Source organism: Calonectris borealis, chromosome 4 (assembly GCF_964195595.1).
Source record: "Calonectris borealis chromosome 4, bCalBor7.hap1.2, whole genome shotgun sequence".
Lineage (NCBI taxonomy): Eukaryota > Metazoa > Chordata > Aves > Procellariiformes > Procellariidae > Calonectris > Calonectris borealis.
In genome coordinates this window covers 57662739-57687413 of record NC_134315.1, presented here as the reverse complement: position 1 = coordinate 57687413, position 24675 = coordinate 57662739, and the positions used below count along the sequence as shown (strand labels likewise).

Genomic DNA, 24675 nt, shown 5'->3' with positions numbered 1-24675 from the left:
CTGCAATTTCATTTCTTCCATTGCTCTGTTCGACAGTGTTAATGGAAACAGAAGGCATACATATCTATTTCTTGTACTTGTGCTGAAATGAACAGTATAGCTAGGGATTACCCTAATGTGAAATAAACTGTGTGATCCATTGTACCTTGGCCAGAGAGCTAAACCAGTGGAACTTGGGACTTCGTACTCACCTGAAGATTTTTTCACTATAATACATTAGCTAGCTACCTATTAGAAATAGTGTGCAAGATAACATACTGCCATTGTATTTCACACCCCCTTAAAATGGCAACTTCCAAGACTTTGCAAAGGAGCAAGTCACTGTCATGTTAATAATAAGGTTTAAGGAAGTTACTGTTGTGTCATGCAGCACGCTCATTGTGTTAGCTCCAGCTAAAACATATTGGGAGGATCTCAGTGGAAAAAAAGATGCTGATACAAACATATTCTGTAGCAAAATCATTGCCTCAGCCAGTTTTAGGAAGAAAGCTCAGCTAGAAATATATATTGTATTGGTGGTGGTTGACTTGTCAATTAAGTCAGACCCTGGAAACAGGAAAAATTTAGTTGGTATTAAGAAAAGTAGATATGCTCTTTGGTTGTAATAACAGCTGCACTGTGAATCTAGGTAGTTACTTCAAATTACAACCATGATGATTATTCAGAACTGAAAATTATTCTTCCTCATGTTTACCCCAACTGTATTGTCACAGAGAGAGTAGGCAGGGAACAGAAACAAACCAATACACATTGAAAACCAGCTTGTTTGTCTGGTATCTTCTACAGAACCTTTGCTGTATGTGCTAGAGATCAGAACTGAAGAGAGTAAAGGGCACGTAAAGGATGGCAAGGCTTGCAGACTTTCTGCTCATCCCAAGCAGGAATGAAATCCACAACTTCTGAAACCCTCCTGGAAAGAAGTTATTTGTTTCCATTTTTATTTTATTAGATGATATAACCCAAAGTTGCTAGAAAAAAAGCATTTCAAGAGGACAAATATAAACCATTTTGTGCCAGGAACACTGAAACAGGCATTTCAGCCCTGCTGGGACCTTCTTTGCATTGTCTCCACAGTTTCTCTCTTACCAGTTCTGTATTAAACCTTTCTTTAATACACCGTAAGTCTCATTCATTTGAATGAAAAATCGTGTAGGGGGTAATAAGTTAGCTCAATTACTGCTTAATGTTTCTTTTTTTAGCAATCTGCGTTATGCAAGTATAGATTTAAACAGACGGGAGATAATGAATTAATTATGTATGTGAAATTAGTGCTGGAGTAAGGAGGCTATATGCATCACGGACTTACCAGTGTACTCCCGTTCTGCATATTGTGCAAGTCTCTGTGAGCATGAGCGCAAAAATCCAGGCAGGCAGTGACCCCTGAGAATGGACGACCTTCTTTTAAACCCAGGCGACACTCGGGTGCTCTGTGTTCATACTCGATCTGGAAAGAGATGACAGGTATCACTGCAACTGAGCTGGATGCTGCAGTACACGGAATTAGCACTGAATGCTCTGCCGTGGCAACATGCATGTCTCCTAACGTCTTGGAGATGGCAACATACAGATCTCGAAGGCAAATAAAATCGAGCGATTTGATGGCAATTTTGTATCTGTACTTCATTCCTTGCTGCTTTGTTCCCTGTTACCTTCTGTCTCTGGCGTGATTGTGAAACTGGCCAATAATACTTTTCCTTGCGTATTAGTTTTGATTCTCTGCCAGTGGTTGGTGTTTTTACATGACAGATGCAGCGCATGGTTTCAGCATCTGGCACTGTAATAGTGATATGTTTGTGTAGACTGGAAATACACCAAGCTATTAAGGGAAAATGGCTTTAGAAAACTGACTTCAGAATGACTTCATGAAAAATAATTTGCTTTTTGATTTGTAATATTTTGGCGCGCTAAACATATATTTCATTAGCTTAAGTACAACTCTAACCCCTGACCAAAAGGAGAGATAATTCAGTCAAGACAGTACTTTCTACCCATGCACTCATTATTAAGGAGGTTTAGAAAGAGTTGATAATGCAACAATAAACCTTACACAAAAAGAAAGGATTTTGTAACGGAAGATCAAGCCTTAGACAAATGACGGTTTCATATTTTATTTAGAAAATTAGAAATGAAACCACGTTTGTAAAATGCTTTGCTGAAATTCCTGAACTTTTCAAGTGAATGCAAAAAAATCTACACGTAGTGGAACTTAATGGATCCCATTTTAAGTTAAGGTGAACTTAGAAGTTTTGCCAAGTCTTGATCCAAGATCACTAAAAACATGTCTAGTTTGCTCACAGACCTTTTTTTTTTAAATTTGGAATATTTACTTCCCTGGAATCTGAAAATAAAAGCAGAACAAAACTTGAAACATGTAAACCTCTTTGGAATTAAATGAGAGTGGTCTGAAATGTTAGCAAGGCTATAATTATCTGATTAAAGTACACTGGTGCAACAATTCTCTGAGATGTTCTGTTGGGTCCAGTTGGAAAAACAGACCCTTTCCAATTCTAGATTTTAATCCAGTAGCAATCCAGACTTGGATTAGAATAAATCTGGGAATTTCTTTTTCAAAGGGGGATTGGGTTTAGGGCTTTTTGGTTTTAGAACCTTTTATGATACCGTACCAATTAGGCCTCGATCATCTCTCTTTAAAGTCACTGAGAGTAGCTTGATCAGGGTTTCCCCACAAATACAAGGTCTGCATGAAACTCCTGAAATAGGCCAAGCTATATACATGCTTTATTACACAAGGCAAAAAATTGAAACTTGTAAAAGCATGTATTTTCAACAAGTGTTGGGCAGGACCACGGCTTACATGGAGAAAAGTTCATTGTGAATTTCTGTGGGAAAAGAAAAGCAGCCCAAGCAAAGAACCATTTTATTGTTCACCACCCCCTCATTTTTTCTTCTTCTTCTTCCTTTCTTCTCTTGCAGAATGTCTCCCAGATACTTGGACAGGTAACCACAGCTAGTGGGCACACGGCCACAGTTTCCTCCGTAATAAGTCTCCAAACATTATCTGATCAGGTAAGTGAAATTGGGTAAGTCTGCACTGAATCTGCTTACCCTGTCTAGTTGCTACTAAATATGCAGTAAAGGAGCAAGTTTTACGGCAAATAAAAATGGACAGTTTTGTGTTAGTTTACTGTTTCCGTTACAGTTGAAAATCTTAACAATCTGTCTTGTCTTGGTTGCCACAGCATAATGCTGTCAACAAGAAAGAAAGAAGATGTCGTATTTTGCAGTGATGCTGATAGTTTGGAGACTATAAGTTCTGTGAATGTCTGTAATGGTAGTGAACCTGAGCAACGAATATGAAGGCCAACAGTTATGCGTTTGCAAGGAGTATGTTGTCAAATTTCGATGCAAATATCTGAAAGACGTTTGGTAAAGGAATGCAGATGAGAGACAGCCACAACTGGGAACCTCATAAAAGCTTTGAATGTGCTTTTTTTCTGTGAACGCTGCTTCACAGAAAATACGCACGCACGATGCCCTCATGCAAGAAGGCTGGTGCAGGCACTTGTGCGCGCGTATGCGGGATTGAATGTGTTCAAATATGAAACTTTGCTTTAAAAGCATGTTTGTAATGGTTATTTTGGTGAAAACTACATTCATCTGCCACTTGAGAGAGCAGAATTGAAACTGTGGTGTCAGGACTCGAGTGCAATATGATACACTGCCTTCTGACGCTGTTGCCAATCTCATACCATCTTCATGGCTGTTTTGCTAGTTTACCTGGTGAATCATGCTAAATCCAGAAGTTTGTGTTGTACAGCTGAAGAGTTCTGCTCAAGAGTGAAGTAATTTTATTGTATTGATGTAGGTGAAAAGATTAGTTCTATTTAGTGGACCAAATTCTGCTAGTTTTACTTCTGAAAGCATTTTAAGTGGAATTGTTCTTTTCCATTTGTCTTTACCCTGCTGTTAAAGAAATGCTGGCACAAAATGTACATAATGGTTTGGTGCAAGGTTGAAGCATTGGGAAGTGTGGTAAAAATCAGGTTATTTGCCTGACTACTTTGATTCCTTTTTTCCCCACCATACCTGGTTGTTATATGCATCAGGTGCAAGCTTCTTGTAGGTAGGTGCCATTAGGGTTGACAGATTCTGCAAATTGGATTCTAGTTTTTCTTCCTGTTAGGAGATGAAATAGAGTTCAATGACATTTCCATACTGTATGTATGGGATCTAAGAAGTTAGGGTCTTTACACAATTATGTTTACTAGTTGTGTGAAGGCCTAGACCATTGTCATTCTTGTTTAGACAATAATTGTTGTTAATCTTCTTTTAATTTTATTGTTTCACAGCCTTTAAAGTAATGAAGTAGTAGTGTAGTGTGATCCTTGCAAGACGACATCATATACTATGATCTTGATTTGGTTTATATTAAAAAGAATCACATTCTTTAACATGGAGATGTTTTAGATCCAAGCAAGATGACCCTCATTATTTTCCGTACTGGAGTTTTGGGAGAATAATACTCTTCAGAAAGCTTGAGAGAAATAATATCAGAATGGTCCATCAAGTAAATCTGGCTAATTTAAGGGTTTTGCACATTGCAATGACAGCACTTCAACACACTGAAATATCTTTTCATGCAGCAATTTAAAAGTATTTAAATACTGCAGACTTCAAAAAGTTCCCAATTCTTAAGCAATGAAGAATGTGGATGTGTCTAGTAGTTGGTGATATGGGGGTAGGAATGACCACACTTTTTTTTCTATAAGGAGAGGTACACACTCTCAAAATGAAGGGCTCTTTAAAAATGATGTACTCTAATAACATACTCCAAAGTTGTTCTCCATCCTTGCAGGATGAGAACCCCAAATTCAAAACCTTGCGTGTATGAGGCCCTTATTTTTAATTTCATGTGCATAAAGAACAGTGGCATACTGGAGTGGTATACTTGTTTTTAGGAGTTTGTATACTTTAGGAATGTGTGAAGCGCTGTGAAAAACCTATGGGTTTGAGAGAGACGTGTAGGTGCATTAAAAGTTTGTATCTCCTACTATGGGACTATATCCTAGTTTGGGACTCCAAATTGACATTATGAAATTGTCAAAAAATCTGTGACCTTGTGGCTGCTGCCAGAACTTGGAGCTTTTGTATGGCCCGTAGGTTACCATTTTTAAGTGTAACTTCTAGTTTTTATTGGTAAGGATCCTATTTGTGTTGTCTATAAACTGTGTCTATGCTATGGGACCCAGCCCCTGGATGCATGCCTTGGCTGCCCCCAACTTTGTGTGAGAACAAGACTGGAGGGTAAAACCATCTCCCCTGCCCAGCTCTGGCTTCTATGGGAAGTAAATCCAGGAATGCAAGTTGGAAGAGTGCCCCGGTGGGCTCTGGCCAGGTATCCAGCTTAGAAAATTTAGCAGGTTTAGGATTGCAGGCTATGATAAAGAAGGCTTTGTGCCGCAGCATGACTGAAGGAGAGCTACTCTGTAATTCTTGGGGCCGTAGAAGAGCAGTGGGGAGGAAAAACTGTATGTTAATTATGATGATATTTTAAATAGTGTGCTATTCTCAGCACAGGCCATAGGATGCAGAAGTACCCAGCTCTCTGATCATGTGAAAGAAATGCTTGGATTTGTGTGAGACACCAGAATACAGTGAAAGCTGTGGACCTATGTGTCAGTACACAAGCAAGGGACTAAATTTGCACGTGCTTGCCAAAAAACAGATTGGGCCGTTGGAGCCTCCCAGACACATGACTAGCTGGAGGTGTCCAGGAGTCGCTGTAGTCATAACTTCAAAGGTATGTCATGCCCAGGCTAAGGTCAGTGTTTTTTTTTATTACTCTGACTCGCTTTAAACAGTTGCCAGTTTGCTGTAACACAGATCCCAGTCTGGAAACATTCAGTGGGGCAGGACTGTATGTAGAATGAGTCTTCCTATCCTCTTCTTCCTATTGTCATCTCAGAGTTTCAACATGTTTGTCTCCATGCAGTCTGCTCTGGTTCCCAGTTGCAATGTTATGTGCCTTCAGTTGGTAAACTTTCTGCTCTGCCACTGGGGAATGCCCAGTTGCAGGCCTAATACAGCCACAATTATTCAGGCTGTGCCCTCTCCTCTAATTGTGAAAGCCTGCAAACATGGTTTCAAGTCTCAGGGCTTTTACTAGCTGTCAGAATTTGGACAGTCAATTCAGCTGACTCAGTGACTGGAATCAATCAGTTTTGACTGGCAGTTATTTAATTACCCTACATGTATGCCATTCAGGCAGAGCTCTGGCCCCTGGTCTCTTGTACTGTATCTCTATTTGCAGCGTGACAGAAGACATTTCCTTGCAAATGAGGCTCATTTTAGAAATGGACACCAACCTCTTTTGGGTCATCCCCCATCAGCTTAAACTTTCTTGGAATCTTGCTTCTGGCAAACTTACAACCATTGTAGTACATGCTCCAGGAGCAACCAAAGGAAAATGAAGCACCACAAGTTTCAGGGTCCAGCCCTTGACATGCGCAAGTCCGTCTGAAAAATATGAGAATATGGCTGTTAGCAGCAGGCGGGTCACCCTGGGGCGCTCCCGCAGCGTGCGCTCACTGGTCTTGGATTGTCTTCCATCAGTAAATAATGAAGAAATGAAAGAGGGAGGCAAACGTGTTAGAAGAATTTATCAGAGTGAATAATTTCATGGTTGCAAAGCAAGGACTGTGGGGTTTCTATGCTTCTATGAGAAACCTGGCTTTGCTCGGAAGAGGGTATGTTTGTATGGTGCCTTGCTAGGTAGTGATATTCGTGGCACCTGAAAGGGGCATATGCTGATGGCACTGCAAGACTGTCGGAGCCCTCTGACAGGGACTAAGCAATAATTCCTGAAATATAACTCTACCCATGAAGCCGTAGTAACATACAGTGATAGCTATGTTAATTTTGGTCTAAATGTTCTTCGCTATCAGAAAGAAATGGGAAAACGATATAGTGCACTTTCTTTAGATTCAGGCTAGCTTCTGTAGACTTACAGTATGATTTAGTGCATCTAGTTTTTATTTCAAGGTTGAGGTATCTGCTGTCCTGCGCCCTGCTGAGATCTCTTTCTTTATATATACCGAGATGCTTCAAAACTCTGGGAAGATGTTTTTCCCTGATTTATAAGAATGTTTACTTTGCTTTTCTCACAAGGTTTTGGGTTTTCAAACTGCCTGAAATAGTTGGAAAGGTTATGCGTATTTCAGGGTAATAGGACGAGCGGAGGTGCCAGGTCCGAGGCTGAAGGTGGGGTTGCAAGTTTGGCAAGCGTACCCTTTGTTCCACTTACTCTTCGTTCAGGGCGCACCGCCGGTTTGTGAGCGTGCCATACTTCCTCAGGGTGTCGGTGAGTTCGGAGTAGAGCTTGTCGGCCAGGCTTGTTGGGATTCCCTCCCAGACCAGGATGAGAATCACGATCACGGCCGTCTCACACGTGTGGCCCGCTCGCTCGCGCACCAAACAGAGTAGCTTTTCCTCCTGACTGCTTCTGCGGACTACCTGCATGCACAGCAACACACACCCCCAGAGCCCCAACACAAACAATGCGTTTCTTAATGTGAAGAGCAAGAGAATAGGAAACCTCAGCATTGGTGTGCGTGTGAGGAGGTTACTTCTACCTCTCTGTTCCTCTGTTTCTGGCAACTCGGTCCATTTTTCTTGTTTAGCGATAAGGGCCAGGGCTACCTATTCTGTTTAATGAAGTGGACTCCAAGAGGCTAAGCTTGACTGATGGCATGGAAAGCCATGGTGGTGGAAACCAGCTTTGTAAAGGTATCCCTCATGCTCTGATTCAGCAGGAACATTCTCCTGAACCTGTGCTATGGTGTAAGTGGTCTAGTTTGATTAGTGGGCAAAAGGAAGTGAGCAGTGAGATGCCCTCCCTGCACAGAGCTGGATGGTGGACACCTGCGCTTAGGGCAGGAGCCACGCGGGGAAAGGCAGGCAGCTAAGGAAGGGACTAAATAACTGGGCACAGGAGCTTTCTCCCTTTCCCTCCCAGACTTACGCAGCTAAACTTGTAATCAGCCACTCACTTTTGTGACCTGCCCTTACTACATACAAACATTACAGTGATGAGAGGAAAGCAGTAGATGTTGTTCAAATAAAAGTGTCCCTGCTTCTCAGTGCTTGTGCTACTGTGGGTATTTCTGACAAAAAGGTGCCGTCTGGCATGCGTAAAGACTATAATCATGTATTAGTTTTTCCTCATCCCGTCTTTCCCCAGCCTACCCAAACCACTCGGTCATTTGTGCCAAAGTACGACAGTGTTTGCTAAGAGGGTGTCCTAATGCCTCTCTCGAACTGGGAGTGCATTTTAAAAACATCATAGTGGTGCACTTACTGGACTTACTTGTAAGCTAAAATTAAACAGCAATGAGAATGTCTGGTGTTGTGAATCTTAAATCTAAGAGAAACTGCCTTCCTTCTTGGGTTTTCATACCTTTAAGCCAAATTTTATTCTTGCCATTCTCCATGTAACAAGTAAATGGAGTGTGAGAGACAGGGGTGGGAGCAGGCTACAGGAGTCCTGTGCTACTGCTGCCATTGAGCTATTTTAAGTTTCATAGTGTCAACTAACAGAAGGACATGTCAATGCTGTCTGCTTGCATGAACCATCATACTGAAGTAGATTAGTCTTAACATTTGTGTACATCACTTACCCATTTAGCAATTGGACATCCTTGAGAACTTTTGCCTTCTTTCCCAGTGTAGACAACCCTCTCAATCCTTATAGCTTTACCCTTCTGTCCAAATCTTAAACAAACAAAAATATGTACAATAAGCAGATTCATTTGGTTCTATATGAACACTGAAAAGATGGAGCACATTTGCCAGTCTTATCTTAAAAAAATAAACACTATGAATTACAGGGAGGGATGGGCAATGCGGTTTATCTTGCTGATTTTATTATAGTGGTGGATTGATACGTTAAGAGAGGCAAATGTCTTTAATACATCATGGATGAGTAAAAATTATCCGTATCACATTAATATTCCCAAATCTTTTAACTGTTTCTGTAGAGAATTTGTTATAGATAGCATTCTGAAAAGTGGACTTGAAGTCTCTCTATTTTGGGGAGGAATTTTACATTTTTCTTTAATTTCTGGGTTAAACTTAAAGTTATTACTCTGAAATGTATATAATTAAGTTGTCATGGAACAGCTGGCATGCAGTAGTCACTCCATTATAATTTTCTGTGCTTGTTTCCGTCTTAGATACAGTGTGAATCAGTTAAGTGATGATTAATTTGCATCATATCTATTTCCTTTACTTTATTATCCGCTCATAAATTGTTACTTATTTACTTCTGCCTGACTTCTATACTGAATTAGGATCACAAGGTGCCCTCAAATGATGTCGTTTGTGTACCTCCTGGCGACCGAGGTGGGCAAGCTCAGCTCTTGCTGAAGCATTTAATCAAGGTGATTATGCCATCAAGGCAGAATTTAGCCCTACATGCAAGTAGTGCTGTTACCCAGAGCAAATGGGATCCACTTTCCACATCCTCTGATGGACCAGGTGGAAATATGCAGCAAATGCTAAGTGAAGCAAATCTTGAATCAATAAAAAGCATCAGACCTGTTAAGCCACCTCCAGGCATGTTGTCTGGCCAGACCTCTCCCCGGCTGCTGCAGCTGCGGGGTGCCCACCTGCTGAGCCCCAGAGCACACCAGGTCTCGGGTGAGGCTGTGCATTAGAAACCTCAGTGCCTGCAACATTACAGATCCAGCTACCGCGTTGACTCGGCTGCATTTTGGGGACTGGGCAGATTGCATTTCCATCACCGTTTCCTGAATTCTGCCACTCTCATTGGCGTTACTTTTTTCTTTTTTTTAATATAACCAAGTGTGGGGACTAAATCACAATCTCCTTGTTCTTTGCCTGTTACCTATAGAGCAATCAAGATAGCGCCTTCCTGTTATGCAACCATTTAATGATGCCTTGAGAACTTTTGACCTTTCATCCCTCTTGTTTTTGCACCAAAATCTTGGTGACATATTTAAGAGCAAATATTTGTATTTAAACTTCTGTCCTGTAAAGGAAATGAAAAATTCTTATTTTTAGATGTGATCTCATTGTGAAATTTCAGTGTCACAGGAAATTATACAAATAAAATCAAGTTGTACTACACATGTTCTGCAGGCAACTGTTAGGTCACTTTTTCCTACTTAGGCTTGGATGTTAGTATACATTTGTTTCTTTAATTAACCACATAAAAAAAAACATTTTTAAATCTTAATGTTTTCTATCAATTTGCTAATCTGGATTGCAGGACAACTGTGCGGATGCTGCTAGAGAAATACGTTGTGCATTACACACTGGAAATGAAATGGACTTTGCCTCAAATCTTTTCAACTGTCACAAAGGAATTTGTGCCTGATGTTCGTCATGCTTGCTTTCAGGCCAGAGTTGATTGGCTTTAAAACCAGAGCAAAACTCGCTGAGCACGAAGTAGGGACTGGGAGAAGGAAGAGGTAAAATGTATGTATCCACCATGGATTCTGCAAGGAATTTGTTCTGGTGTAGCTAAAATATTAACTGTAAGTCTAAATCCAAATCCTGGTTTGTTTGGCAGTGCTGATACCTTAAAAGTCAATCCATATTCATGGGAAGCCAGTTTAAAAGTGCTTCAGTTGTGATTAGTGTCACCAACTGCACACATGTGCTTGAGAGTATCTCTATAGTTAAGTGCTTTTTTTACTTAGGGATACAAAATTAACTAACGAGGAGGAGTTCTGGAGTTCTTCAGTCAGGGAATCACACAGTTCATACCATATGAACAGTTGAAAACTAGCCATTGTTCAAGTGGCTGCTGCTATATTCTGCTGAACCTGGCTGAGTAGATGCATGTTATCTATAATCTCTCAGGATTTCCTTCTGCCAACATAAAATGAAATTAATGCAAAAAAAAAAAAAAAAGAAAAAAAAAAAGAAAAAAGGTGAGGTCAATATTAAGGATGAAAAATTACATTCCAAAGTAAAGAAATGAAAAAAGTTTCATCTCTAATAATTGACATCATGACATGAATGACCTTCCTCTTTTATTTATTCTTTGTAAATACTAAAGAATTAACCAGTCAATAAGAGCTCTGAAGATAACAAATTGTAAGAAGCTTCTCAGGAGGGTCAGTGTTCACTCCCCCTTTGCAGAAAGAAGCTGATTTATGTATCTTACATGCATTTGAGCTGCTCACAAAGCTGAAAACAAGTATTGGGGCAAACCCTGCACAGGAGTCACAGGGAAGGAGGTACTAAGAAAGAGAAAGGACCTTAGGACTTAGAGGTAATCCAAAGGGTTTAATATGCCCTAAGTGGCCCATGGTTGTGCAGTGATGAGCACAAGCTAACAGACCTTGCTAAGAAATGGTGCTCCTTAGCTTTTGGTTCTGCAACTAGCTGGAGCTTCTTTGCAGTTCTGAAGTCCAGATTTTTAAGGTATGAACAAATAAAATTCCCATTTGTCTCTGACTTACTGGGGAGCTTTTTGTTTGCTTGTTTGTTCAGAGCGGAACTGAATTCCCAGATACCTTTAAAAATCTGGCCATTAATGTCTATGCAATTCAAAAGCTACAAGTAATGCAGAATTCACAGTGCAGAAGTCACTTTTGTGACAGTTTTGAATTTAAATACCTTAGAAAGGCTGGTGGGTTTTGCACTTACACATATTTTTAAATCATGTATCCATTCTGTGCCATTCAAAATTCCTGGTTTAGTTGGCTTTGATGTAACAAATATATCACAGGATGCAACACAATACAGGGGTTGTCTACAATCAAGGTAAGGCTGGTTTTGTGTAATACTCCGAGGAAGGGGGATGTCTTTTCACAAAACTACTTATTGATTCTTGGGCTGAAGTCCTATCCAACAATTTTGTGGCACTCCTCTGGATGTGACCAAGTTAGATTTAGCCCTTTAGGGTTGTACTATATACTTAGTAATTTGGGGCAGGGGAGAGCTAATTTTGGAGTTTGGTATTCTGCTCTTCATCTTCCTTCTACCGTGGCATTCTCCTACCCAGAGGGAACACCAGGTCTACGCCTGCTTTTGCAGCCATTGCCAAACGTCTTGCTTGGCAGGCTGGTGAATACTTGTTCCTGCTTGGGTTTGCTGGCATCTGTCTCAAAGTGCGCAGCCTGTGCCAGCCAGCAGACTATTAGCCCTGTCAAATATTGTGACTCTCTGGTGAATAGCACAGTGCGTAATGTTGGCAACACTGGAGTAGCTAAGCCTACAAGTAATTACTTGATTTGCAATTGTTTATTTCTTTATGTGCAAAAGCTGGAAAAATTCTGACATCCACAAAAGGATAAACGTTAATCTGCCCTGTGCCTTTGCACTAATTACCTTTCTTCCATGATTTCTCTAATAGCTGCCACATTAGGACCGGCTCCTAGATGGGTATAGAAAGGACCTTCATCTTTTTCAATAATTTGCTCTGTTTAAAACAAAATAAAGGTTATTACTTCGAAGCTTAATTCTTTAATGTAAAAAGTCACATTGCAAAGCTTACATCTAGGTCGTTAGAATACTGCTGCATGGGTCTGGGGTCAGAGTTTTCAAACACTTATGTCTAAAGTATGCCCACACAATTTGTACAAAACATGCAAAGCACGTGCCTAATCCTGAAAATAGCCGTGATACAGACTGTGTGCCTTTTGCTAGCACAAATGGTTGTTTCACATCTGGGGCTCTACGCTGAAATTCAAAAGGCATTTTCCTGTTATCACCGAACAATTGTTTCTCCTTCTCCCACTTCCTCCTCTCCCAGTATCTAGAAAGGAGGATAAATGGGATAACAACGGTAAATATTGACGTTAGTGAGCTGTACAGTACTTGTTTTTCAGCAGACATTCAGTTACAGTGTAGGAACCTACAGCTTCAGAAAGTGGCCAGTAAGGTTACAGAAAGAATTTCTGCCACGCACAGAAAGACTCTGTGGAATCAAAAAAAACAAGTTTGCTGAAAGAAATCCGACATAAGGTTTAGTCAAAATGCTTGTATGCTAAGAATGTGGCCTCAGCTTTCTGTATGTAGGTAGGACCATGTCAGCATTCGCAATATATGCTATATTCTTGGTCTGATACCAGGAGGCAGGCTCCAGCAGTGAGAAAGAAATGGCCAGGCTCGCCTTGGGTTCGGGAGGAGATGGTGGAGCTGTGCTGACTTGTCTGAGGCCTGACTTTATGCTTTCTGCCATGCTAACTCCAAAGGCTGGATGAGGTGATGCTGCTCTTGACGTACAGCCTCCGGAAGCATGATGAAGGCATGCTATAAACCTGAACATGCCAATGGGGGAATGGCTTAATTTAATCTTACTAAGGTCAAGTATTGGTAGGAAAGAGCAATAAACCCTATCGATTACGCTGTGGCACTGTGCTCTTCAAAGAGGACAGGAACTAAGTTTCATGTTCCTTTATTTCCTAGAGGGTCTGCTAAGACTGAAGAATTAAAATGCAAGTGGAGAATAAGGACTTATGCTTAGTTAGTGGTTGCAGTACTGGCTAAAAAATAGTGAGAATAATGAAATGATTGCTAGAAAAACTTGTGTCAACTACACTGGAGAAACCGTCTCAAGAAAAAAAACCCAAACAACTTCAGTGTTTTCAAAAAAATGACATTTTGTAGATTGTTTCTTATAAAACAACAAGGAACAGCAAGGAACTGGCTTCCAGTTTTCTTCCTGGGAGCTTTGGAAATCCACTATCTCCTCTTTATGTTCCCATGGATCATCTCTGAGACATAGCCCCAAGCGTTCGAAAAGGAAACTCCATTTTGCAGTTTTGGAGGAGCATTGGTTCAACTTTCCTCTTTTATAGTTGGTACAAAATTGCAGTAAGTGAAGCTATAACAAGGATGACTTTTTTTTTCCCATTTTTGGTGCTGAACCTTTTGTCTCAGTTTATCCAGTAGAGTCTGAAAGTGCCTGTTAGACCTGGCTATGTGCAGTGCCAGTGCTGTATGGAAGCTCAGGCTACGGGGCCATGCCTGTCACTCTACTTTTCTTCCCTCTGCTCTATTCTTCCAGCTTTTGGAGATCGAGTATGCCATGAAGAAACACTGAGAGTCCCCCTTGCTGCTTTTCTGGTGCTGCTTGCGTAGCTTCTCTAAGAAACTGCTGATCTCTTTAGCCTTGCAGGAGACAAGTGCGTGAAAGGGAGGATAAACTGTTGCAACAAGTGAGGAATAATCTGTCATCCCTTCTTTGCTTAGGCTTTACTGAAGGAAACTTTAGCAGTTAGAGCAAAAAATGGCATAAGGATCTCAAGTTTTGGACCCAGGACATATTTTATAAATGCTATATCTAACCTTGACGAATAAATTAGATTATAAAGTTATGACCTGCTTTTTATCAGCAGGTTGTCATTACATGTCTGCTGCTCGAGGAGAATGGATGTGAGGGGATATATTACTGGCCATAAGCATTCTGACTGAAAAAGCAAATAGGTAATTGCTTTATGAAATATTGAGAAAGGGCCCGTGTGTAGGGTTGGATAAGTGGAGTAGGCATAAGTGTATAAAACTGCAATTTTATAAGTCTTTACTAATTACTGTTCTAAAAAAAACCAACCCAAAAAATCCTCCAACAAAAACATCCAACTAACCCTGCGATCCCAACTTGAAGGCTCATTTCCTTCCTACGAACTAGTATGTTTTTAGTACATCTCAGCACTTACCAACACAGCTGCAAGATGGGAAATCATACTGGGTTTTGGCAGGTGTGTCCAATAAATTTTTTACAGGAGTATCCAATAACTTGGAAGGTGAGTCTAAAAAATTATTGAGAACAGTTCCAGCTGTTCTTTTGGTCGGGGTTTTCTCAGCAGACAAGTTTGCTTGCTGATCTAAGGTTGGGGTCTGAGTGTCAAAATCTGCAGCACTGGTATTTCTTGATAGGATGGTAATAGGGCCTGCTGTTTCAACCTTCACATGTTTAGGTGATTTGATAGTAAAAGTCTTGTGATCAAACAGTGATTTGACCTGTATCTGTTTTAGCTGCTGTTCCATTGTCTCGATGATGCTCTTTTGTTGCATGTTCTCACAGCCAAAGTGCTGATTCTCTTGTTTAATTGTTTTTTTCCACATTTTGTTTTCCAGCTGTCCAGTTGATGGACGCATGCAGACGTTCGACTTTGTGCCAGCCTCAATTTTTATAGGCTTGCGCGCTGCACTGGGACCAATCTCGGTTTTGGGTTGCTGGTATGCTTGTTGCTCCTGTTTTTGCAAGAGATGCCACCTTAGAGCAGCATGCTTTTGAAAATCCTTAGGGGTTTGGGACTGCAAATGACAGCCTCTCTGGTCTTGAGCATGTGGGGCAGTTTGCTGGCTGTGTGGTAAGTACCGCTGAGGAATCTGTGTAGCTTGTTGGCTCGGGAGATCTTGGTTCAGACTACCACCGTAGCATTGTGTTTGCTGGAGTGGTGGTAGCTGTATAACTGAAGCTTGTTGTGTCTGTTGCTCTTGTTCTTGAAAACAGTGATTCACATCTTGCTTTGTGGTCAAGCTATTTGAAAAATACTGCACATGTTGCAAGTCCTGCATTTTGTTGGCTCCAAAGCGTTCAATATTTGCGGCGTTTTCTTTCTTCTCAGAAATCAAGTGCATGTTGTTTGGGCAGGGATGCTGCAGACTAGCGTTTGCTTTCTGCGTGTAAAGGGGAGCTTTGTTGTTAATGCTCTGTACCTTTTCTAGGCCTAGCTGAGGGTTATGCAGTGGGAATGCAGTTGATTTCATGTACTTATTCCCAGTTTGAAAACATTCATCTCCTTTAAGTTGATTGAAGGATGTCCTGTCTAGCGGCTGCTCAGCATTGCTTTGGGAGTGGGAAATGGTTTGGGGCAGGTCTTTATTTTTCATTTGCAGAGCCTGTTGCTGGTTTGGGGTTAGCTGTGGACTGCACGGCAGTTGCACCTGCTGTGCCTGTTTTTGAAGCATCTGTTGCAAAATGTGTGAATGCAAGAATTGCTCATTTTCCCCTGGCTGGGGATTCAAGTGCTGCTGTTTCAACGGGGCCCCTAAAGGCTGTTCAGGTTGTTGTTCTGGTCTTTGCTGGAAATGGAGCTGCTGAGGAGCATGTTGCTGCACTTGGGACTTGAGTAGGGAATCCATCTTCGTGAGCTGTGGCTGCGGTGAGTGTTTCTGGAACGGCAGCTGCTGGTCAGCTGTGGGATGCGGCTGCAGCTGGGAGGTCTCGCTTTTGTACAGCGGAGGAATTTGTTCCTGTTGCATTATCTTCTGGCTCTGGGGCTGTCCTGAAGGCCCCTTTAATGCATCAGGACTTCCAGCATACTGTTTTGTATAGGCTGTTTCGGCTGTGTGTGCCTGGAACTGAAGAATTGATCGCAATAACGCTTCACTGGGCTTTTGGGGAGGCTCTCCCTGGCGGAACTGGGTGGAAACCAGTTCTATCCAGGCTGGTTTTGAATAATATTGAGCCTGTTGCACAGGCTCTTTCACTTGGTCCTTTTCTTTGTCGGGAGGAATCTCGGGTTCTCTCTGTCCTGGGAAATGCTGATAGTGTTGCTGCAACTCACCCTCACTTCCACGTGCTTGCAGGTTTTGGAGGGGAGGCTCTGACGCCGGCTTAATTTCTTCTGGGCGCTGCTGAATTGAGGCGGCCACAGCAGCTTGCGGGTTGCTTTCACTGACATCTTCTTGTGACGTTTGTGCCTGTTGCGGAAGTTTCTGCTGAGGGTGAAGTTGTTGCTGGCTGAGGCCGGGACTCTCTGACATTGGTCCCTGCTGTTGCCCTTCCTTTTTTATCTCCCCAGGAAGAGTTTCATCACATCTGTTGTCATAGGAATGGTGTCCTTCTCGCACCACGACGGACAGTGCATGGCTCATTTCCGGAGCAGGAGGAGTGGAGGAATCTTTGTGAAACGTTGAGTTCTGTTTAAAGAAAGCACCATTTTTTTCTGCTTGCTCAGAAAACCTTTCCAGAGCGGCGCTCTGAGCTTGCAGGTTACTGCTGGAACTTAGAAAGCGGTCTTGGTTGGGAACCTGCCCTACGCTTCCACGAACAGTACTGTTTCCTACGGGTAACCGGTGTGGATCATAGCCCGGAATCTGTTGCGGTAGCTGTAGTTCTGGTTTCTGAAGCAAACAGCTACCTGGCAATACAGGTGGTTTACTGGAGTCTTCTGCATTGTAGACCTCAGTAACCACTACAGCTGGCACTTGAGGCAGCTCAGAGTTTGAGGTCTGTGGGGAAGTGATCTGCCCTGAGGTATGGGATGAATGCGTTGTCTCATAGGACAACTCATTAGTAGCCTGACTGGTAATGGCATTGATATGAGATGTGTTCTTCTGCATTGCTATGGAAACATGTTCTGGATAATATTGAGACAGTGTTTTCTCCAGGAGTTCACCATGCATGCTTTCCATGGAAGAGGCAGAAACTGTAGCACCATTAGGCATTGGCACTGCCTTGTTCTTAAATAGTAAGACAATATCCCTGTTGTGGCAATGAATGTTTTCCCGCTCCTGCTCATCCTGAATCAGGAGGTCATGAGGGTTTTCTGAACCACCACTGTTGTATCTTGTAGACTGTATCAAATCTGAAACTTCATTTTCTTGTCCTGTAAAACTCTCGTGTTTCTTCTCACTGTAACAATTGGAGACGCTCGGTTTTTCATTATTATCCTCTGGCTCAGCTTTTTCTCCGTTTACCTCTTTGTCTTGTTTCACTTTCTTGCTCTCATGAAGTCCATACAGAGAGGGCTCACTAAAAGTGCGTTTTATCCCACCATTTTGCATATATTTGGAATATACTTTCTTTTCTTGTAAAAGGTCAGGGCTAACGCGGTTGTTTGGACTTCCCTTCAGGTGGGGCACTCCATAGTTGCTTTTAATGAATAGTCGCTTGTGGTCTCCATTTACTTCAACTTCAGGCCTCTCTGTTGCTGGACTTCCATTCCGTAGCTTCACTGCAGAAGGCTCTGCCTGGCAAACGTGAGAAGATTGCGGTATTAGAAATGGACTCAATCTATTGCCGTCAACATGGTTGGTTCTGTCCTGTTCCATCTGGCCTGCTCCGGGGCCATCCACAAGGCTACCCTCTGAACGTATCTGAAAGAGGAAAGAAATGGGAGAGAATCTAAGTCAATTTTAGTTTCCATTGATGGACAGCCAATTACTGACAATTCCTGCAGCATTCAAGCATACATTGTCCTGACCAGCTCCCACACACAATGTGCACTCGCAGGTGCACCCAGGAGGGGTGTTTCACTATCCTATCGCATTTTGCAGCCGCATGTCTCCCTTTTTTCTTTAAGGTTTGCTCTTCAAGATGAAAAGAGTGAAAATACAGAGTGGCTCCTTACCCCCGTTTAACACACAAGCAGATATTTTACCAAAAAAATCTCTCCTAATGGTGCAAAAAATACTCTCTGCTTTTGAATGATTTGCATAGACTCCTCTGTTGTCACTTTTTCCCCTTGGTAAGGCAGAAAGTCATGCCAAAACCATGGTTCCCAGACTTGGTGCTAATCCCGTTATTTGATTAAGTGTGCCAAACCTCTTTTGTGTGACTTGAAGGATTATTGCCACCAAGCTTGCCAATTAGAGGGGAAAACCTCCTTTTTCCTGTCTTCAGCTGTCTGACAAGGTGTTTTAAAACTGGCATTCCTAAAGACCACGCAAGTGGCACGATACACATGAGAGACAAAGCCACGCTTGATTGCTGTCCATAGGAACTCTTACAGTTCATCAACATCTTGGAAATGTTGACAGAAACAAATCAAGAGATTTCTGAAAGGTTTGATGGAAGTGGTGTTTTTTCAGGTATTAATATCCTTTCAAATTTACATATAGACATCAAGCATGGCTTAAACTATGCATTTGGGTTTTGAACTGAGCCCCACAGCTGTGGAGCTAGGATTTTTTTCTTCTTTTTTTGGATAGAAAATCCCATTTTCTCATATACTCTTTGTATTTTATTTATAAAATGAAGTTTTTCATTGGATAAAAGTACTGACAATGTGTAGTGAACAAATTCTATATAATGACAAGCTAATCCTGTTCACATGGATCTTCCCAGGATTCACAATCCCAGTTAACATAGATAAAGCCCTCGTTTGACTCTGCTTGTAATTTATTCTTTGTTGTCTTTATGGTTCTCAACCAGTCACAAATGACAGAAGACAGACTGACAGAGGGTCTTACAGATGTGAGATTGCACAGAGAAAACTTGGACTCATGCATGTCTTTGTCCTGAAGCCTTTAGTTTTAGTTTGCATAAAGGGGAATCTGAAGAATTTTCCACTACCAGGTCATCCCTGGTTGGACTGCAAAGTCAGGAGAAGCACTATGCGTGGCTGGTATTGCCACTACACAGGAAGAATTACTATACTGAAAAATTTCTCCCATCACGTTTGCTCTGCTTATGTATTTATCCTACACTAATTTTTTTTTTTTTAAATGCTAAGGAACGTCTAATTTATACAGTTTTCAGTGCAGTATTGCCTTACTCAGTTGAGTAATATGATTCTAAAATGCTTTTAAAAGTAATATTAATTCATGAGTTTCATTACATCTAGCAGAACCCACTCTGCTTGCAGCTCTGATTTCAGTATCGAGACAATTCAAACATACATTTTGACTGGCAAGCACCTATATGATGACTTGTATCTGCTTCCTCCTTATCCCAAACTTGGTTTTAAGTTGCTTTTGACCTCCTGAAGTTTTTTTCTTTTCTTTCTGTACTGAATTTATGTTTTGTATGACAGAAGTAGAGAAGTTTTCTCTGCAAGTAACAGTACTTAAGAGTTTTTGAAGGGAAAACTAAGAATAGGGAGATGGAAAAGAATGTTTGTCCCTCTTACCTATTTTCTTGACAAGGTAAGGTAGGCTTCTTCCCTTCTAGATATATTTCAGTATATTTCCCAACCTAGCTTTAAAGTACCACAAGACACAGCCTTTGCAGCTTTCCCAGGGAGACGATATTCCACACTTAACAGAAAAGCAGCGTGAAAAGGATTCCTCTGATGTGTCATTCTAGGCCGGGCGGCAGAATGATGCTCCCAGAGTGTCTCAAAAATAAAATGTCAGCCTAATTTGGAAACCATTCTTTGCCTTTGCACCTTTCATACCTAGAAATTGCAGCTGAACCACAACTCAGACATGAGTGTGTAGGCTGCTGTATTTCGCAAGTATGAAATGAAATAAAAGGCACTGTAGTAATTAACACTGTGCTGTCAAGCTGCTTCTACAATATTTATTTCTTTAAAAAAAGTTTTAGTCTGTGTGATTGAGCCGTGAGAAACTTCCTCTGGCCCTCAAAGTTTGCCTTGCTGCTTGTGTTCTGGTGTACTGTGTGGCTTGCAACTAAATTCCTTCCGAGAGTTCCCAGACAATCTTTCTTCTCAACTCCTTACTGATAGGGAAAAACACTTTTTTGTTTAGAAGTGGGGACTGCCCGACTTCTCTAAACTTAGCTTGCAAGTGTCGCGAAGAAGCACATCTGTGCTTCAGAAAAGAGTCTTAGGTTCATGCCATCCCCGAAAACCGCGAGATTATCTTCACTGTGTGACATGGATTATTTATTCACGGTATTCTCAAAGACCTCATGGTATGAGTCAACCAGTTCCCCCAAATTCTGATCACCTCCAGTGTAAAAGGCACTGGTTTTAGACATTGCAAAGGACACGGGAATCATTTGGTTCTTTAAAATACAAAGTTAATTAATCGATTAAAAGTGCCAGATTTGCATTCTTTGAAATGCATCTAGGCTTGCGGTGACTTTGCATTATACTTCTTTCTCTCTCTGTCTACACTCAGTTATTCACAATCCTCAAGTCACACCCGAGTACAAATCTTGCTCAAGCAGCTACAAACCACAGCAATTATTTGTAATTTAAAACTGGCAAAAGACAAATGGCAGCTATACCTTTATTACTGGTTTTAACTGGGACACCATGAAGATATTCTTGATGCTACTACTAAGCAGACCTGGTTGCGCCTTACAAAGTCTCTGTGCTCTTCTTTATAATTGTTGGGGGGTGAACTGTCTGCCTCTCAAAGTAAATCTACCTTTCCCTAAGCGTAGCAGTTAGCCTTTTTTCTCTTTCCCATAACTGTATTTTATCCAGACCATTTAGTAGCTCCACATATTTTTCTTCAGCGATAATTCATTATAAATTCAAGTCACATCAGCAGCATCTGTGAAACAATTACTGCATCTAGGACTGACTCTGCAGTCTAATCCATCATAATTATGACTGGCCTCTTTGAAGATGCCACGATGCGTGACTTAAATATAGCACATTACTGTGCAAATGGATCAGCATCTCATCCCACCAATATGCATTCAAGTTATAATTCAGTCCACCACCGTTTGACTTTTTCAGATGCAAACAATGTATGTACATTTATTTCTTGCCACATATGGGGCACAAATTGGAAACCAGCTACTGAAAGAGGGTTTGAGATTTTTTGTTTGTTTGTTTTATGGGCAAGCTTGGCATAATCCTGCCACTCTATCAATACGGGAATACTGAAAGACTGTGGAAGGCCTTGTTATGAGCGCGACAAACATTTCGGCGGCAACAAAAGTACTCTTAGTTATGTCATTTTCTCTCATGGAAAACCTTTCTTTACTTTTAGCCAGTTCCAGAGGTTCATAGCTTATTTCATATAGCACCCTTATCTGGGGAGTTTGTGAATGCAAAGCAGCTCAGATGAATGAACGGACCAATACACCCACTGCAGAGGAGTACAATCTTCTGCAAGGCTAAGCAAGATTCCCAGTAGAAAAAGTAGGTAGGGGGATGCTGTGTTAGAGTACTTACGGCCCTAAAAGGACCGAAAGGTGGGATGTCAGATGGGTTGTTTCCCCTTCTGGGGTTAGCTGGGATAGAAATATATCTCCTCAGAGGTTTTTCTCCCCAGCAGAAATATACCTCCTCAGATCACGACCTCAGCTGACTTGTGCTCGAGTGATTATCAGGATGAGACTCAAGAAAGCAGAAGTCGGATACCCGGGAGCTTGTTGATGGCTTGCTGGGTTGTTGCTGGAGCGCTGCCACAGCCTCCATCCTGCTGGCACTCTTCTGCCACCGCCAGATGACACAGAGGTCTAAATTGCTCCCAGACAAGAAACCCCTGGAGCACTTTCTAGACAGGAGGTGAATTTACCTATATGTCTTGCCAAACTCCAGTTTGGTAGGCTGTACTTTCTGCTTACACTCTCCTGCTCTTATCACCTGGGTACAGTAGTTGGCTTCACTTCTGGCTTAATTTGCTATGTATTATTATGTGCTGTTGTGCAGTTGCTTCTCTTCTCTGAAGCTCATGCCGCTTCCAATCCTAAACTTCCAGCAAGTGAAAAGGCTCCTAAAATGAAGGGATTTTTTTTCCTATTTCAAGAATAAATGAAAATTTGAGAAAAGACATGAGTAGAGTTATTCCTAAGTAAGGACAGTCATACATGGCATTATCAGAAAGCTCAATTTCTGCACTAAAACTTTAAATCTTCCGGACTTGTATATGTGTGAAATTGTTTCTGATTAACTCTGTGTCAAAGTTTTCTCTTTTTTAACTTTGGAACAAGACGTGTAAGCAGTTATAATGATGCTCAACACCATGACTTATAGCCATGTGGTTATCGTGGGATGTCATTTTTCTCTGGCCTATCTAAGTAGTGGTTGCTTCAGCTGTGCCTTGAGCTAACGCCTGTAAGCAAGCTGCAAATGTCACTAGAGGAGAAAAGATGTGCAGTTAACTCAGATGGCTCATGGGTGATGTAACACATCAAAGCTCCTTACTAGTGAGACATTCCCATTATTGCTGGGATAAAATGTTGCACAGATGAAAACTGTGGTATAGCTTAAGGATTTCCTATATGGTTTGCACTTAAGGTGCAATGTGTTTATACACTGAGAAACAAAGCAAGCTTCCACATGGAAACTAATGGGAGAGGCAAGACCAGGACTATGCCTGCCCAGACGCTGAGTGGTTTGCCATTCGCAGAACAGCTTCTTCCCAAGCCAGGATTGCTGATAGTTTGTAATAAATACAATACCATCAGAAACCAAACCCCGTGTGGGCCTGTTGTTTAAATAAGGGTTTAATGTGCTTTTCTGAAGCCAAGGCACCCATGAGAGAGAATTTTAACCCTGTTGTCCAAAGCAAATTCAAAAGAGAGATTGCATTCATGCCCAAGGTGAACTGAGGCTCTGAACCCCAGAACACGCCCTAAGGATTTGCTCTGCTCCCTACCAGCATCGCTGCTGCCCTGCTGCAAGTGTGGTGGCTGAGGAAAACACAGTGAAACTTCAAGGCAGATGTAAAGGAGGCCCCAGAAGGACAAGGACACTCTGTTGTTAGCTGGGCTCTATGGCTTACAATGGGGTCCTTTTGCACTGCATTCAGCTGTCTCTTCATTTGGATAGTATATTTATTCACTGCATTAGCAATGCTTTGGAAAAAACTCGCGTAAGGATGCCATGCCTTCTCTATCCCTTGAAATTTTTAAGTTAAGGCTATATTTCTTTCTAAAATATACCTATTGCTTTCCCATTGTAGCTTTAAATAGCAGTTAAGGGGTTAATCTAGAAACTACTGGATGAGACTCTATGACTGTATTCTGCAGGAGGTCATATTACTTGAATATAATTGTCTTCTCTGGCATTTAGATCTACGAATAATCTGTGTCAAACAGAAAAGAAAATGTGGGATGGCTAAAATTTGTTACCTATTTATAGCTAATTTATTCTTAATTTACAGGGAAAATGGTGACTAGTGAATATAGATATAAGCAGACATAAGGGAATGAAGAGCATGGGATTTGTGAAATATAAGGATCAATAATTCATTAAATCTTATCCAAGCCAGAAGCCTCATAATTCATGCATTTTTAAATCAACTAGTGCTAAACCCCCCTCAATTTATTGACACCAGTTCTTGCATTTCAGTGACGCAATGATCTAATCGCAAAAGCACCTGAATCAGTTTGATTTTCAACCTTAATACAGAAGGCAAGAGAGTAAAGCTAAACTGGTCTGCACAGTGATTTCCCCTTGCTACATTACATAACCATCAACAAGACTGGATACTGCATAATATCTACCCAGACATGAAAAATTGCACTATTTTAACAATTGCATAAAATCAAGGGGAGCGAAAATTAAATGCCTCTACAATACGGGTGGAAAAAAACGATTATGTGAAGGAAATTAATTCAGGAATATAAAATGCGAGTAAATAGGAATTATAATGTCACATCACACAGCTCTCCAGTTCGTATTTTTTGTCATTTATGTCCTATACAAACTTTGCACCTAACTGTACCATGTAGCATTTCTAACAGAACAACACAACTCTTCAAGTCACTTGTAATATGACTAGATTAGAAATGTTTCCCAAAAGGTCGAACTTTAGAACCAGGTTGCATTTAAGAGACAAAAGGACCTTCCTGCTGTAATAACCAGAACATTCAAGATGAGGTTGGCACCTACGCTTGCTGGTTGTAAGCTCGTTTCTGTGGTTTAGATTTGGAGTATGGTGGATCCAGGTGGTTTATACTGACAGGCCATCGCACAGAGCTATATTACTTCCTAAGTTAGCCTGTTTGACGTTACCTTGGGTGTTGGTATGCCGGCATACTCTAAGACCAGTATTGCTCAATTTCTTGAGGACCACCTTGACGACTATACATCTTTCACAAATACAGGGAAGCTGAACTAAAACAGCCTTTTGCTTTGC

General features: G+C 41.3%; 1 protein-coding gene across 1 annotated transcript in view; it reads right to left on the bottom strand.

Moving 5' to 3' along the window:
• TET2 (tet methylcytosine dioxygenase 2) overlaps positions 1 to 24675 on the bottom strand; it is a 75024-nt gene that overhangs the window by 6561 nt on the left and 43788 nt on the right. Inside the window, exons 2-8 of the mRNA XM_075149672.1 lie at positions 14652 to 18042; positions 12322 to 12412; positions 8637 to 8730; positions 7265 to 7473; positions 6327 to 6477; positions 4048 to 4137; positions 1307 to 1444 (exon numbers count right to left, since the gene is read on the bottom strand). Coding sequence (XP_075005773.1) covers positions 1307 to 1444; positions 4048 to 4137; positions 6327 to 6477; positions 7265 to 7473; positions 8637 to 8730; positions 12322 to 12412; positions 14652 to 18042 — 4164 coding nt within the window. The remainder of the gene's footprint in view (positions 1 to 1306; positions 1445 to 4047; positions 4138 to 6326; positions 6478 to 7264; positions 7474 to 8636; positions 8731 to 12321; positions 12413 to 14651; positions 18043 to 24675) is intronic.